The sequence below is a fragment of the Moschus berezovskii genome, chromosome 11, assembly GCF_049115385.1.
Source record: "Moschus berezovskii isolate FMDL1 chromosome 11, NW_MosBer_1.0, whole genome shotgun sequence".
NCBI lineage: Eukaryota > Metazoa > Chordata > Mammalia > Artiodactyla > Moschidae > Moschus > Moschus berezovskii.
Genome location: NC_142470.1, coordinates 6,379,093 through 6,392,358, shown reverse-complemented (window position 1 = coordinate 6,392,358; position 13,266 = coordinate 6,379,093). Strand labels below are relative to the sequence as shown.

Genomic DNA, 13,266 nt, shown 5'->3' with positions numbered 1-13,266 from the left:
AGCCTCGGCCTCATTCACGTCAGATCTTCCGGGCCCTCCCCGGCCCGGCTCCGCCCTGGGTGGGGCTGGGTGCGGGGGCCGGAGCGCCGCGGACCGCCGCCAGGGAGGTGACGGGGGCGGGAGGGTGACCTCGCCCTCCCGGCCCGGAGACCGATGAAGCCGGGGGTAGGGCGGCGCCCCTCCGCGGGCCCGGCTCGGCGCTGCCCGGGGCCGCCGATCCGCCGGCGCAGGCCCGGCCTGGCGGGCGGGTGCGGAGCGGGAGGTGGCGCCGGGCGCTGAGTGGCGGCTCCGGGTCCACCCCCGGCGCGCCGGTGCGGGCGGGAGGCGGGGAGCGCAGGGGCGGCGGCGAGAGCGCAGCGCAGCAGCGAGCATGTGCCGCGGAGCTCAGTAACCAGGGACGACCGCGGCCACAGCGCGGCCGCGTCGGCGCCCAGCCCAGCGCAGCTCCGCGCCGCGGCGCCCGGAGAGGGCGGCGGCCGGACGGCCCGGGCCTGCCGAGCGGTGCCCCCGCGCCCCGGCCCCGCCGGCCCGGCGCAGACAAAGGCGCGGCCCCGGCCCGGCCCGCCGGCCCCGCCGCGCGCCCGCCCCGGCCCAGCCGCTCCAGCTGGGTGCCCCGACGGGGTCCGGCCCGGGGCGCGGGGGCCGCGGCCGCCGAGGATGGGGAAATCCAACAGCAAGTTGAAGCCTGAAGTTGTGGAGGAGCTGACCAGGAAAACCTACTGTGAGTGCGCGCTCCGGGACCCCCGCCCCGCGCCCCGGGCGCTGCCTCAGCCGGCCCGCGCCCCTCCCCCCCGCGCGCCCCCCGCCCGCGGCCGCTCCGCGCCCCCCGCGCCCGCCCCCGAGGGGCCAGCTCCCCGCCAGGCAGCCACCCCGCCTCGGCCGTTCCCTGCTCTGCCCCCCGCGCCCCGGGGCCCTCGCAAGCTCGCGGCCGCTCCCCCAGCCTCACACCTGGCCCTATTGTTCTAGGGCACCCCCCTACCCCGTCTCCACGCGCGCCCCGAACGTCTGCCGCCTGTCAGCGTGCACGGGGCCACCCCTGGGCCGGGAGGGCAGGCCCAGGCCCCTTCGCGGCCCCCTCCGAGCAGAGCTGTCCAAAAAGGCAGGGATGGGCACGAGCGAGGGGTGGTGGGCGCGGAGGGGGCGCCCGCTAGCGAGGCGGCTCCGGCTGCGCGGAGCCGACTGGCGGCGGGGCGGGTGATTCATGCATCACGATGCCGCTGCTGCTACTGCTGCGAGGTTGGCCTGTCGCCCCCTCCCTGGCCCTGATCGTGTGTTAGGAGGGTGTTGGGAGGGGGGCGAGACTTGCCAGAGAGCTGGCGGCAGCGAAGGGTCCCGGGCGCCCTCTTGGCTGCGGGACTTCCAGGCTGATCTCTCCTCTGGCCCTGATCTCACTTTCCTGGCTGCCATCTCTACTTGCCAGACTGGGAAGTGGGTTTCTGCAGTCCCAGGTGATCTGGCCCGAGGAATCCTGTAACCAGCCATCTGGGGCACCCCTGAGAGGAGGTTCTGCCCATCTCAGATTGTTGCTAGGTCTGTCCCAGTGTGTCTGTCTCCACTCGCCCAACTCCACACCTCTCCAGTTCACTCGCATCTCCAGTTTCTCCATCCCAGACTTCTCCCTTCCCTGCAAGCCTCTGGGAGATGCCCCTGGCACGCCAAGGGTTAATGGTGCTGGATCCTGACCCACAGAGGGTCTCTTTTGGGGGATTTCAAGAAAGACTGCTGAGGGGTGGGGAAGGGCTTCTGCCTGGGGGATCTGACTGGGAAGGGGGCAGAGATTCTGGGCTTGGGTTGGAATTCAGAACCCGTACCTGGGCAGCTGTGCAGATCCGGCAGCTCTGCGCCCTCCCTGGAGGTGGCAGACTGACCACCAGCTGCACCGTTGATGGTGGCTCGGCTTCTGGTGGCGCATTGCACAACCTCTACGCCCCCCACCCCGTTTCATTGATCTTCTGAGCACGTTTGCAGGTCTGCCTGAGCCCACACTTCCACTCCGTGCCCCTTGGTCCCCATGTGCTTGGAATGAAGGGGGCTTTCCTGAGTGGGTGCTCGTCCGCTAGAGGTACTGGCTCTTCTCCAGTGGAATTCTGCAGCACGGCACTCACATCCCAGCAGCTGCTCCTCGAAGGGGGTGAGGCTTGGAGCACTCCATCCTTGTTGCTGTCACCCTCTTTCCGAGCTGGGCAGGTGGTCCTTTCCAGTTTGGCTGCGGTTTTGTGAGGTTTGCTGGGCCTTCCTGCAGGCTCCGTCTGGATGTGACCCGTAGCTGTCGCAGGCTGCGCAGTGGGGCGGGGGTGTCTTTCTGGGCAGAGAGCACGGTGGGCTTCAAAGGAGGGGTGGGCTTGGGTACTCCAGGGTGTCTCCATCATGGGGGGAGCAGGGGAGGTACCTGTGAGCTGAGTGAAGCCCAGGTTCCTGCTCCTGGAGCACATCACGCATCAAGCCTTCACAGTGGTCCCAGGACCCAAGATCCCACAGCACCCCCGTCACCAGGCGATGCCAGGACTTGAACCCAGGCCTGTCCAGCTCCCAAGTTATGTATGTCCTTTGAGAGACCTCAGAACTCATCCTGAGAAATCCAGAGAAGCTTTTCCACTTTCTGGTTTCTAAGCTCATGTTGGTAGACTTGGATGGGAAGGTTCCTGAGGAGGTCATTTTGTCCACTCCCCTTTCTCTGGGCAGATCTAGCAACTTCGGGAGAAGTTGAGTCAACAAGGCCTTGTTGGGAACCAGCCCCGTGGTGCTGGGCCAGGCTGGGCTATTTTTAAAGGCCTTTGGAGACCTGGGACAGTTTCGCTGAGGGAACGAACGTGCCGGGTACTTTTTCTCAGGAGCTCTTACTGGGTTTGGGCTGATGGAGATGGTGGCGGGCTCACGGGCCTTCTGTCTGTCTCCCTTGCCGGTGTCCGCTCCCCCAGGGCAGGCCCTTCCTTCTCTGATTGTGCTGGCACTTAGTAGGGCCACAGGTCTCTATTGAATGAAGAAGCTCCCAGCAGGAACAGTAGAGAAAGCCTCCAGCTGTTTCTAAAGCCCCAGCTGGGCCTCCTGGTGATAGGGCGTGGAGCCATCTGCTCTTTGTTCAAGAGATTCTGTGTTTTGTACAGGGTCCAAAGAGGAGCGCTTAGGGAGGACTCTCAAAGGTCAGAATCTCCTGGAGAGCCCCAGTTAAATACCAAGGTGCCCGGGTCTGGTTGCCTCCCAGATTTCCAATTCTCAGAGTCTGAGCTGGGCCCAGGCATTCGTCTCCTTGATGAGTATCTCTCATGCAGACCTTGGTTCCGAGGATTTCCTGGCTCAAGACCCACAGCTGGTTCTGGGGGTCCCAGCATGTGTCAGCATCACCTGGTGGCCGAGGCCACCACCTCGGGTGACCCACAACCTGCTGCCAAGCCTACAGGGGACCCCCAGGGGACCCCCAGAGGTTCTCGCCTCGGTCAGTGCCAGCTGCCGTCCTTGGTGGGGAGTCTCCTGTTTTAGGAAGAGACGATCTCGGTGGGGGGGGGTGTGTGTGTGTGTAAGCAGGGGCAGTCTTGAAGCCCCCACGCGTGGCCCTCCCTAGGAGCATCTGGATTCAGCCTAGCTGAACCGCTTCATCATTCATTCTTGACACTGCAAAGCAGACTTTTTTCCTCCCCTGCAGATGAGACTTTGTAAGTCATCAGCACCCCGTAACCCAATCCTCACCCCTTTCCGGCACAGTTCACATCCAGGGGCAGCAGGAGGTTTGCAGGAGGTGCAGGCCCTGCCCAGCTGGGACTCAACGAACAGTGCTCAGTGTGGCCAACGGCCTGGTTTCTATCAGGTCTGGCCCGCTTGTGTCCAGCTTGTTGTTGAGGCTGCTGTCAACCCTGTGTGCCCAGGCTATGGGATAGGCCAGCTCTTCACCTAACTGAGCCTCAGTTTCCTCATCTGCAAAATGGGTGTGCTGATTCCGAGGGTATGTGACAAGGCAACAAGATAATTTGCACACAACATGATACAAGGTGAATGGTTGTTGCTATTTAATCGCTCAGTTGTGTCTGACTGTTTTGTGACCCCATGGACTGTAGCCCGCTAGGCTTCTCTGTCCATCGGATTTCCCAGGCAAGAATACTGGAGTGGGTTGCCATTTCCTTCTCCAGGGGATCTTCCTGACCCAGGGATCAAACCCGCGTCTTTTATGTCTCCTGCATTGGCAGGTGGATTCTTTAACTCTGAGCCACCTGGCTCCCTAATGTATGACACACACTTGTCAAGGATTTAAGGATACAAGTTAGTTATCATAATTAACGCATTGTTTTGACTATACAGTTCAGCTTCATCCTGAACTGGTCGCACATATATCTTGCGGGCAAAGTACATCTCATCTCTCTGCAGAGGAATCTTCCATGGCCCTGGTCTTCGTGCCTGGCACTCAGGAGACATAGAATGGTGAGACTTTTGGTTGGCCCGAGTCTTAGCGGCTTCTCCCTGCCCCCTTCCCCCCCTATTTGTTAATTTTGAGGCTTCCCTGATCTACCATTCCCTGAATGCTCACTCTGTGCCGGGCCCAAGGGTGGAGATGTGAGTGAGAGAGAGGTAATTCCTGCCCTCAGGTGGAAACCAGGCAGGTCATCTGGAAAACCAAGCTTGTGGGGCTCAAGCCATTTGTTGTGGTCTGAGCTGCCTCCATTTAAAGGCTTCTGGACGCAAGCCAGCCGTTTCGAGAGGCAGAAAGCTCCACCCCTCTCCCCCTTCCTTCTCTCCTCACGGTCCTCACTGCTCTCCCCGTGGACCCTCTTTCCAAGACTCAGCGGAGGTCGCCTCTCCCTGCCATTCTTGGTCAGCCCGGGCTCTGCCTTGCCCTGGCTCGCCAGCCTTGAGTCTCTTTGGCCTTTTCCCTGATGCCCAGAATGTGAAGGGAGGAGCAACTGGCTGGGTTTTTTTGGGAGCCAGCAGCTAAGGCCTCTGTGACCCAGAGCAAAGAAGGGGATCCCAGGAGTCTGGTTGAGAGATGCTGGTTGTCACCAGTCTCTCTGGCTTTGGGAAGGGTCCAGGAGGGTCCCTTTCTACAGGGTAAGGGATACTCTCTGAGGGCCACTTCCCCATACCAATCTGCTTGGCCAGAGAGGGCAAGATATTGCCTTGGGGGAGGCAGGATCTAAGCACTCATCTTAAGATAAATGAGCGAGTCGGGGTGTGGAGGGCCCCACCACCGGGCAAAGGAGAAGCCACTCAGGAGAAGGAAGGGCCTTGGGAAGGAAGGTGGCTTCTGCAAACCCTCTGCATCCCATGTGCATGCAGGTAAGACCCAGGAGGCTGCTCCCTGACTCCACTGAAAACTGAACAGAGCACCAGCAGGAGGAATTGAGGTTAGACTCAATGCTGTGCTGGGCCTTTGGGCAAGAATTATCAAGTCTGCTGTAAACTCCATATCCTGGAGGATGGGGCTGGGTCCTCATTCACGCTCTCTGACCTTGGGCGAGTCGCTCACCTTCCCTGAGCCCCAGTTTGCTCATCTGCAGTACCTGCCCAAGTGACTCTGCGGGTCTAAAGGGGAGAGGGCTTTGAGGTCCAAGCGTGGGCTGGAGGGGAGCAGGGTTGTTTAGCCACAGAGACTCCGAGAGGGCCGTAGAACCCGGGGGCTGGATGTACTGGGGTTCTGGCCCTTTCCTTGGGCAAGCCTCGTCTCCTGGAGCCTCACTTTCCTCTGGATAAGAGACATCACAGGGGCCCCAGAGTCAGAGGATTTAGCACGCTGCCTGGTTCTGGTGGGGACCCTTTAAACCTCTCCCGGAGGCAGTTGGTCCTTGGAGGCAAGTCCTCCGCCCTCCTGAGCGGGATATTCTCACTGGTTTGCGTTCTGCCCCTTGATGAGAGGAACAGAGGCCAGGGAGGGGCAGGGACTCCCCCAGGGCCCAGGCCCCTCCAAACACCTCTTCCGGCTTTCTGCCTCCTCCAGCTCCATCGGTCACCGCCCCCACCCCAGAGAGTTCTAGCATCTCACATCTCGCAGTGTCAGGGAAAGCTCTTTCTCCTGGTGGCAGCCTCGGGATTGGACGCAGCCTCCTCTGCTCCCAAGGCCATGCCTGAGCCCCTCTGGGGCCGACACAGCTGTCTGGTGCATGGGGCTCGTGCCATCCCTCACCCGAAGACCATCGGAAGGGACTTGGACATTTTCTGAGATGGGTGGGATCGGGGTCCATGGATGGAGGTGGTGGAGACATTAGATTTGGGTTTAGATATCATTTTAGCACATGGTCCAATGAACGGAGGGCTTCCCAGGTGGCTCAGTGGTAAAGAATCCACCTTCTAATGCAGAAGATGCAAGAGACAAGGGTTCGATCTCTGGGTCGGTAAGACCTGCTAGAAAGGAGATGGCAACCCACTCCACTACTCTTGCCTGGAAAATGGACAGAGGAGCCTGGTGGGCTACAGTCCATGAGATCACAGAGTCGGACGCTCCTGAGCATGCATCTTTACCTTTTATCAGTGAGTGGATTGGAGAAGAGGGCTGCAGTCAAAGTCATGTGATCATGGCGATGAACTGGGGGCTCATCAGTAGGGGTGATGTTAAGAACAGATCCTGCATATATTTAGGAGAAAGACTCAATAGGACGTGGTAGGTTTCATTACCTTGTGAATTTGAAATTATATACTCTTTAACTTTAAAAAATCTGACAATTGTGAATGTTTGCCCACATCATTAACTGTTCTTCTAAAACATGATTTTTAAATGATGCATCATATAAGTGCAACATATTTTATTTAATCCCTGGCCGCTGGACAGGTAGATTGCTTTTTTCTCCCCAGTGTAAACAGTGCCATGACAGGCATCTTTGTGCCAAATCTTGGCATAAACATCCCTGTAGTAAATTTTTGCACATGTCTCTTCTTGAAGATAAATTTCCCCAAATGAAGTTGTGGCATTACAGGCTGGGAACATCTTAAAAGGCTTTTGATTGAAAAATTGTTCAGTTGCTCTCCACAAAGTATCAATATGTTCCCATTTATATTTTCAGCAAAAGTGGATGAGGGAGTGCCTATTTCCCTGTATCCTTGCCAGCACCGAGTATTATTGTTTTCTTAATAATTGCCAACTTGATGAAGAAGAAAAAAGTAGCTCGCTATTTCAATATTCATTTCTTTGATTACTATAAAATAAAATCCTAGAATCTTTGAGCTAGAGGAGACTTTGGGGTCATGTAGTTCAATGTCCTCATTTTACTAACGAACAAGTCTAGTACCTGAGAGGTGAAATATCTCTCCCAAGGCCACATGGCAAATACACAGGGCAGGAACCTAGGATGGCTCATTCCCATCGGGTGCCTCCCATGGTGCCATGATGAGTTGACTTTTGGGGTGGAGATGAGGATGTCATTGAAGTTGATAGGGTTCATCTTGTCCTAAATCTCTCGCTGTCAGGTAAGGAAAAACAAACAAATGGAAGTTAAAAAGAGATTCCTTCTTACTGTCATTATGAGATGAAATAATTTGCATTGCATATGGCCTGTCTACCAGGGCAGAAAGTGAGACTGTTAGTCGCTCAGTTGTGTCTGACTCTTTGTGACCCCATGGACTGTAACATCCTGCCAGGCTCCTCTGTCCGTGAAATTCTTCAGGTATGAATATTGGAGTGGATTACCATTCCCTTCTCTATGGGATCTTCCCGACCAAGGGATCAAGCCTGGGTCTCCTGCCTTGCAGGCAGATTCTTTACCATCTGAGCCACAAGGGAAGCCAGGGCAGAGATCATCACAAATTAACATGCCAAGTTTCCAGATAATGTGAAATTGGGGTCAGATCCCAGCCAGGAGTGGGACAGCAGAGTGGTGAGGGCTCAAGGGTAAGTGTGTTGGCTGTGTATCCCTGGGGAGACCCCCGCTTCTCTGAGCTCTGGGTGCCTGGTGTGTGCCCGTCAGCAGGCACAGGAACCGATGCCAGTAAGTGCCAGTAATTGACCTCACGGGATGGAGGCTGATTGGCCATCAGAATCAGGGGACGGTTCATGGCCACCCCCTGGGAGGTCACAGGGTGGAGTGTCACAGGCCCTTGACTGAATTGGGAGCGAGTGGCACATGCAGAAGACTTCCGTGTTTGGCCTGGCGGGTTGGTGGCTAGGTTGTTCTGGGAGGTGGGGAGGGTGGGCCGGCTCCTGAAGGCTAGGTTTTAGGATCCTGCATGGACGTGGGCCTGGGGGAATGGAGACACACCTGCCTGGGGTTCTGTCCCAGAACCACTGCAGCCTGGACAGTGACTGGAATCGCCAGCCCCTTCTGGGCCTCGGTTTCCCTTTCTGTTTGGTGTTCAGATTGCCGGATGGTGAGACTTCCTTCAGGGAAGGCCCTCACCCCCATCCTGGGCCCCAGGGATGGGACGTGCTTGGGCTCCGGCATCCGATGACTCGGCTCGGCCACAGGCACATCCTTCCTCTCCTGAGGCCTCCATTTTCTCATCTGTGAGCGGGGATCATAAGCCCCCCATAGCACAGGGTGTTGTGTGTGAGGTCAGACACGGCGGAGACACTGAATTCGGTGGCTCGCTGGGCGCTCCCTCTGAGCGCATCACTGGTGACGGGGGACGCGTGAGCAGTGACTCGTGAGGATCAGAGGCTGTCGCCACGGCGGGAGTTGGGCCTTAAATCACGTCTGTGGGATGCAGGGCCAGCTTAGGGTTCATGTGTTCGCACCCACTCCTCCCGGGAGCTCTGCATGGCCCCCGCTTTACAGATGAGGAAACTGAGGCTCAGAGGGGACCGCAGCTGGCCCAGGGCACACACCTGGTGAGTGATGTGGTGGGCGGGGAATTGACTCTGGGCCTGGAGGAGGGTCTTGTGCGGCTGGAGGTGGGGGTGCGCCGAGACGCTAAGGGCACGGCTGTGGGTGAGCGTGAGTGAGCGTGGGCGCCGAGAGTGGGTGTTCAGCCCTGGCTTACGGGGGCACGCGCCGAGTGTGAGTGATGGGGTCGCGGCGTGTGTCAGGAGTGGGTGGGCGGCCCGTCGGTGTGTGTGAGGGCAGGTCTGAGCAGGTTGCGATGTAGGTGTGCAAGGGAGAGGGGGCGGGGGCACTTGGGTGGGAGGCAGAAACAGGCCGGGGCTGGGCCAGAACTCACTGCTCAACTGCCTGCCCTGGGGCCAGGTGATGTGGCTGCCACATCTCTCCCTTTCTGCCCTGGCCTCGAGGCTTCGGTCTCTGGGAGCCCCCTGCCCTCGAGCCGTGGAGGAATGAGCAAGGATGCATCCTGTTTACCAAGTGGGCACTTGGTGCTAAGCATGCTGAGTACAGACTTCCTTGCTGTGTTCTCACTGCAGCCTGGGGAGTAGGGACTATTGTGTCCATTTTACAGATGAGGGAAAGAAGGCCCAGGCAGGTTCAGAGACATGCCTAAGATTGCCCAGCCAGTCAGCGGCCAAGATGGGGCTCAGGCTTAGACTTAGACCTTTGTCTTGCCAAAGCCATGCCCTTCCCACCCTGTGCCAACATCCTATCTCTGTGAACCTTAAAACCTTGGAGCTGCTGCTGAAGGTAGTCAGTGTCCCATCAGTGGAGGCATTCAAGCAGCTGCCAGAGTGTCAGACAGTGCCAGGTAGTCTTGGATGCCTGGGCCGGATGGGAGGTTGGATGGTGGGGTGGTGGCAGGACCCTTCCAGCTGGAAACACACACACAGCCCTACTGATCTTATTTATTTTGGGCGGTGCCATGTGGCTTGCAGGATCTTAGTTTCTCCACCAGGGATTGAACCCATGCCCTTGGCAGTGTAAGTGTGGAGTCCAAAGTACTGGACCACCAGGGAATTCCCAGCCCTACTGTTCTTGCTGTTCTGATTTCTGCAGTGGACTGAAGGCAGTTGCATTTGGCTTCCTCTGGGGCAGAGCTGAGGGCTGCAGGAAGGTGGCAGGAGAAGGGCTGGGACCAGTCCAGGGAGCCCTACCAGGAGCGTGCAGTGGGCTGGGCCGCACCCCTGTCTCTGAGCTCTGCCCCATCCATGGGTGGCCTTGGGTTCTGATCTTGTGTGGATCCTGTGCTGACCTCAGGGAAGCCTCCCAGCCTGTGAGCTCTGGAGCAGAGCACCCTATTGTGCAGTGTTCCCTGTTTTGGGGGAGCCCGCAGACTGGGGGCTAGGAAGCTAATCAGGGGCAGCCTGAGGAGGGGCAGCCCAAGGGTGAGGCCGTGGAGGCCCAGAGCGCCCCGGCCATCCTGCCCTGCCCTGCCCCTGCCTGGCATGGGAAGTATCTGTTGGACCAAGGAAGGTGCGGAGTCCTCACGGGGGCTCAGAGACACAGTGACACAGGGAACCGCGGGGTCTGGAGGCCAGGTCGCAGGGCTCTGGGTCACCGTCCACGACTTGAGGGCTGGGACACGTTTGGTGGATATAGGGGTTTGTTCAGTGCCTCTGGGGAAAGCTTGGTTTTCCCACTGTGCTTGTCCACATGTTGCTTTGTTTCGCTTCTCTGATGACCGGGTCGGTGCCCCTGCCCCGCCATCTGCCCAGGAGTCGGAGTCTGGACCCCCCGCTCCAGCCCATGACTCGCTATGGCCTTTGGCGGCCTTTCAGTGTTTCCGTTCCCCATCCATCGCACTCATAAGATGCGGCGTTGCCTTTTCCCAGCCCCCGGGAAGCCTGACCGACAGGGCCCCCAAGGAGGCCGTGCTGCCCATCTCGGGAGCCCGGCAGGGTGCTTGGGATGGGTGCAGGCCAGCTGCTGGCTGACACTCCTGCTCTCACGAGGGGGCCCCGGAAGCTGGCGTGGCATCCAGGCCACACTGAGCTCTGGATTCCCTGGCAGGGGAGGAGGAGGAGGGCAGAGGAATGTGGCTTTGAGCAATGTTTAACCCAAGGCAGAAATAGCACTCTGCTTTTATTTTTTTCATTCCAGGCTTGGGTTTTCAGCTAGGAAGTGGGCTCAGAGTGCCATTCTCTTTCTTCAGCCTTCTCTGGCTCCCCTACTGCTCTCGCCTTCTGGGGGCAGGAAGTGGCCTCTTTTTTATTTTTTTAAACTAGGAAGCTGCTGTGGGAACCAGAAAGGACCCTGGATTTGGAGGAAGGCAGGGTTGGTTGGGTTTACATCCCCAGTTCTCTACTTCCACTGGAAAAGACCCTGGTGCTGGGGAAGATTGAGAGCAGGAGGAGAAGGGGATGACAGAGGATGAGATGGTTGGATGGCACCACTGACTCAGTGGACATGAGTTTGGGCCAACTCTGGGCGGTAGTGAAGGACAGGGAAGCCTGGTGTGCTGTAGTCCATGGGGTCACAAAGACTTTAGACACGACTGAGCGACTGGACAACAACAGCTCCATTTCCCAGGCCTGTGATCACTTCTAATCACCCCTGCTTTCTCTTCCAGGGGTGGGGTAGGAAATAGGATCTGAGATCGAGGGACCTGGTGGGGGTTGGGGAGGGGACAGGATTTGAGACGGCTTGTCAGTAGTGTTGGGAGTTCCCCCTCAGGGACCAGCCGGGCCTGGGTACAACACCCAGCTCCTCTCATCAGCTCTGTGATCTTGGCCAAGCCCTTTCTTATGGAGCCTCCACACTTCATCTGTAAAATGGGCTGGTGATGATAGCCCCATCTCCCGGGGTGGTGGATGGAATGAAGGTGGAAAACATTGGCAAGAGGGCCTGGACATCCTAGACTCGAAAACCCTTTCTCTGAGTCCTGGGGGCCTCATGCATAAAATAGGAAAACGCCCCCTGCTGCGGGCCTGCAGCCGGGTGACATGAGGGTCCTCGCCAGGGATGAGTGGCCACTAGGCCAGCTTTCCATCTGACCCTTCCGTTTGCCTTGTTCCTCTGACCCCGGGGCCCCCAACCCCCGCCCACACTCGGCTTACACAGGCGCCCAAGTCCCCTCCACAGAGGTGCCCGGGGCCCAGCCAGTGCCTGCCCCAGACCTAGCGGTGAGGATACATGTAACCCTCCCTGCTTCCATCCGGCTGTGGGCACCGTGTAGATGGGACCGCATCTGGTCTCACGGTTCACTGCTCCATCCCTGGTCCTTGGATGGAGACGAACACGTTTGTCAGAAGGAAGGAAACAAATCCATCAACGCACACACTAATGGATGAAGGATGTTTCTTCTCATCCATCTTGGGCCTTTGCTGTTTCTTGGCCTGGCCTCCTCCCGCCTCCTGGCCTGGGTGATGAGGGGCTTGCCACATCTGGGGGAGAGGGGCGGACCTCAGAAGGCAGGGGCTGGGAGGCTGGGCCTCCTGCAGGTCAGGCCTAGCGAGGACCCCAGCTCTTCTCTCCTGCTGGGGCTGGGGAGACGAGGAGGGGGTCCAGCCAATCAGCTCGGTCCCTCCTTTGAGGCCCCTCCTGCCCCTGTCTCTTTGTAGGAACCACAAGATTCCTGTTCAAAGGCAGGAGATGGGGCTATTTTTGGCACTGTGGGGGAAAAAAAACGAATGCTTCCCTTCTGTTCAAAAATATATGGTGTGTGTGCTGGGCAGGCGGAGAGCTTGGTGGAGCTCAAAGCCTCTGTTGGCAGGGAGGGGGTCCTGCCCCGGGCCCCTGTGGCCCTGCCACTCTCCATGGCTTGCGCGCCCACACGGCCACGTTGGGCAGTTATTGTTTCCGTGCTAGGCCTGAGCGGAATGGGATCTTAATTAAAACCAACAGTAGTCACCAAAATAAAGGAGAGGAACCTGCCAGCTGCTCCCACCTTGACGTGTGTTTCCTCCGCCCTGGCTCCGTGGAGGGGGCTGGGTGGTCATGAGAAGCGTTCTGGGCATATCTCCGGGAAGGAGGGCCAGCCTGCCATGCGAGAACGGGTGGAGGTCCTGGGTGCCCCTGTGGGCGAGTCTGGCCGAGGGCATCCTGGGGCCACTATGCTACCCTTCACTCCCCAATCCAGAAAGTGTTTGTTTAACAGCCTTCTCATGTCGGGTCATGGGAGTGCCAAGACACAGGGTAGATTGGATGGATGGATTTCTGGCCCTCCTGGTATTCAGTTTAGCAGGGAAACAAGATAGAGTGTTGTGCAATGCAGCGCGAGTCCACCTGGTCTGGGGTGCACCTCTGAGGGCTTCCTGGAGGAGGCAGTGTTTTGGGAGAGAACTCTTTCGGTTGTCACATACGGATGTGAGAGTTGGACCATGAAGAAGGCTGAGCACTGAAGAACTGATGCTTTCGAACTGTGGTGTTGGAGAAGACGCTTGAGAGTCCCTTGGACAGCAAGAGCAAACCAGTCAATCCTATAGGAAATCAACCCTGCATATTCATTGGAAGGATGGATGCTGAAGCTCCAGTACTTTGGCCACCTGATGTGAAGAACATTGGAAAAGACCCTGATGCTGGGAAAGATTGA

At 58.2% G+C, this 13,266-nt stretch overlaps 1 protein-coding gene across 2 annotated transcripts in view; it reads left to right on the top strand.

Moving 5' to 3' along the window:
- The first annotated feature begins 368 nt into the window (after positions 1-368).
- The window catches only part of NCS1 (neuronal calcium sensor 1), a 55,236-nt gene continuing 42,338 nt past the window's right edge, over positions 369-13,266 (top strand). The window contains exon 1 of one of the 2 annotated variants that reach the window (XM_055399821.2): positions 369-721. In XM_055399821.2, coding sequence (XP_055255796.1) covers positions 658-721 — 64 coding nt within the window. In that variant the 5' untranslated portion in view covers positions 369-657. Of the gene's footprint in view, positions 722-1,081; positions 2,132-13,266 lie in introns of those variants that run through there. The other variant, XM_055399820.2, reaches the window with a different exon arrangement.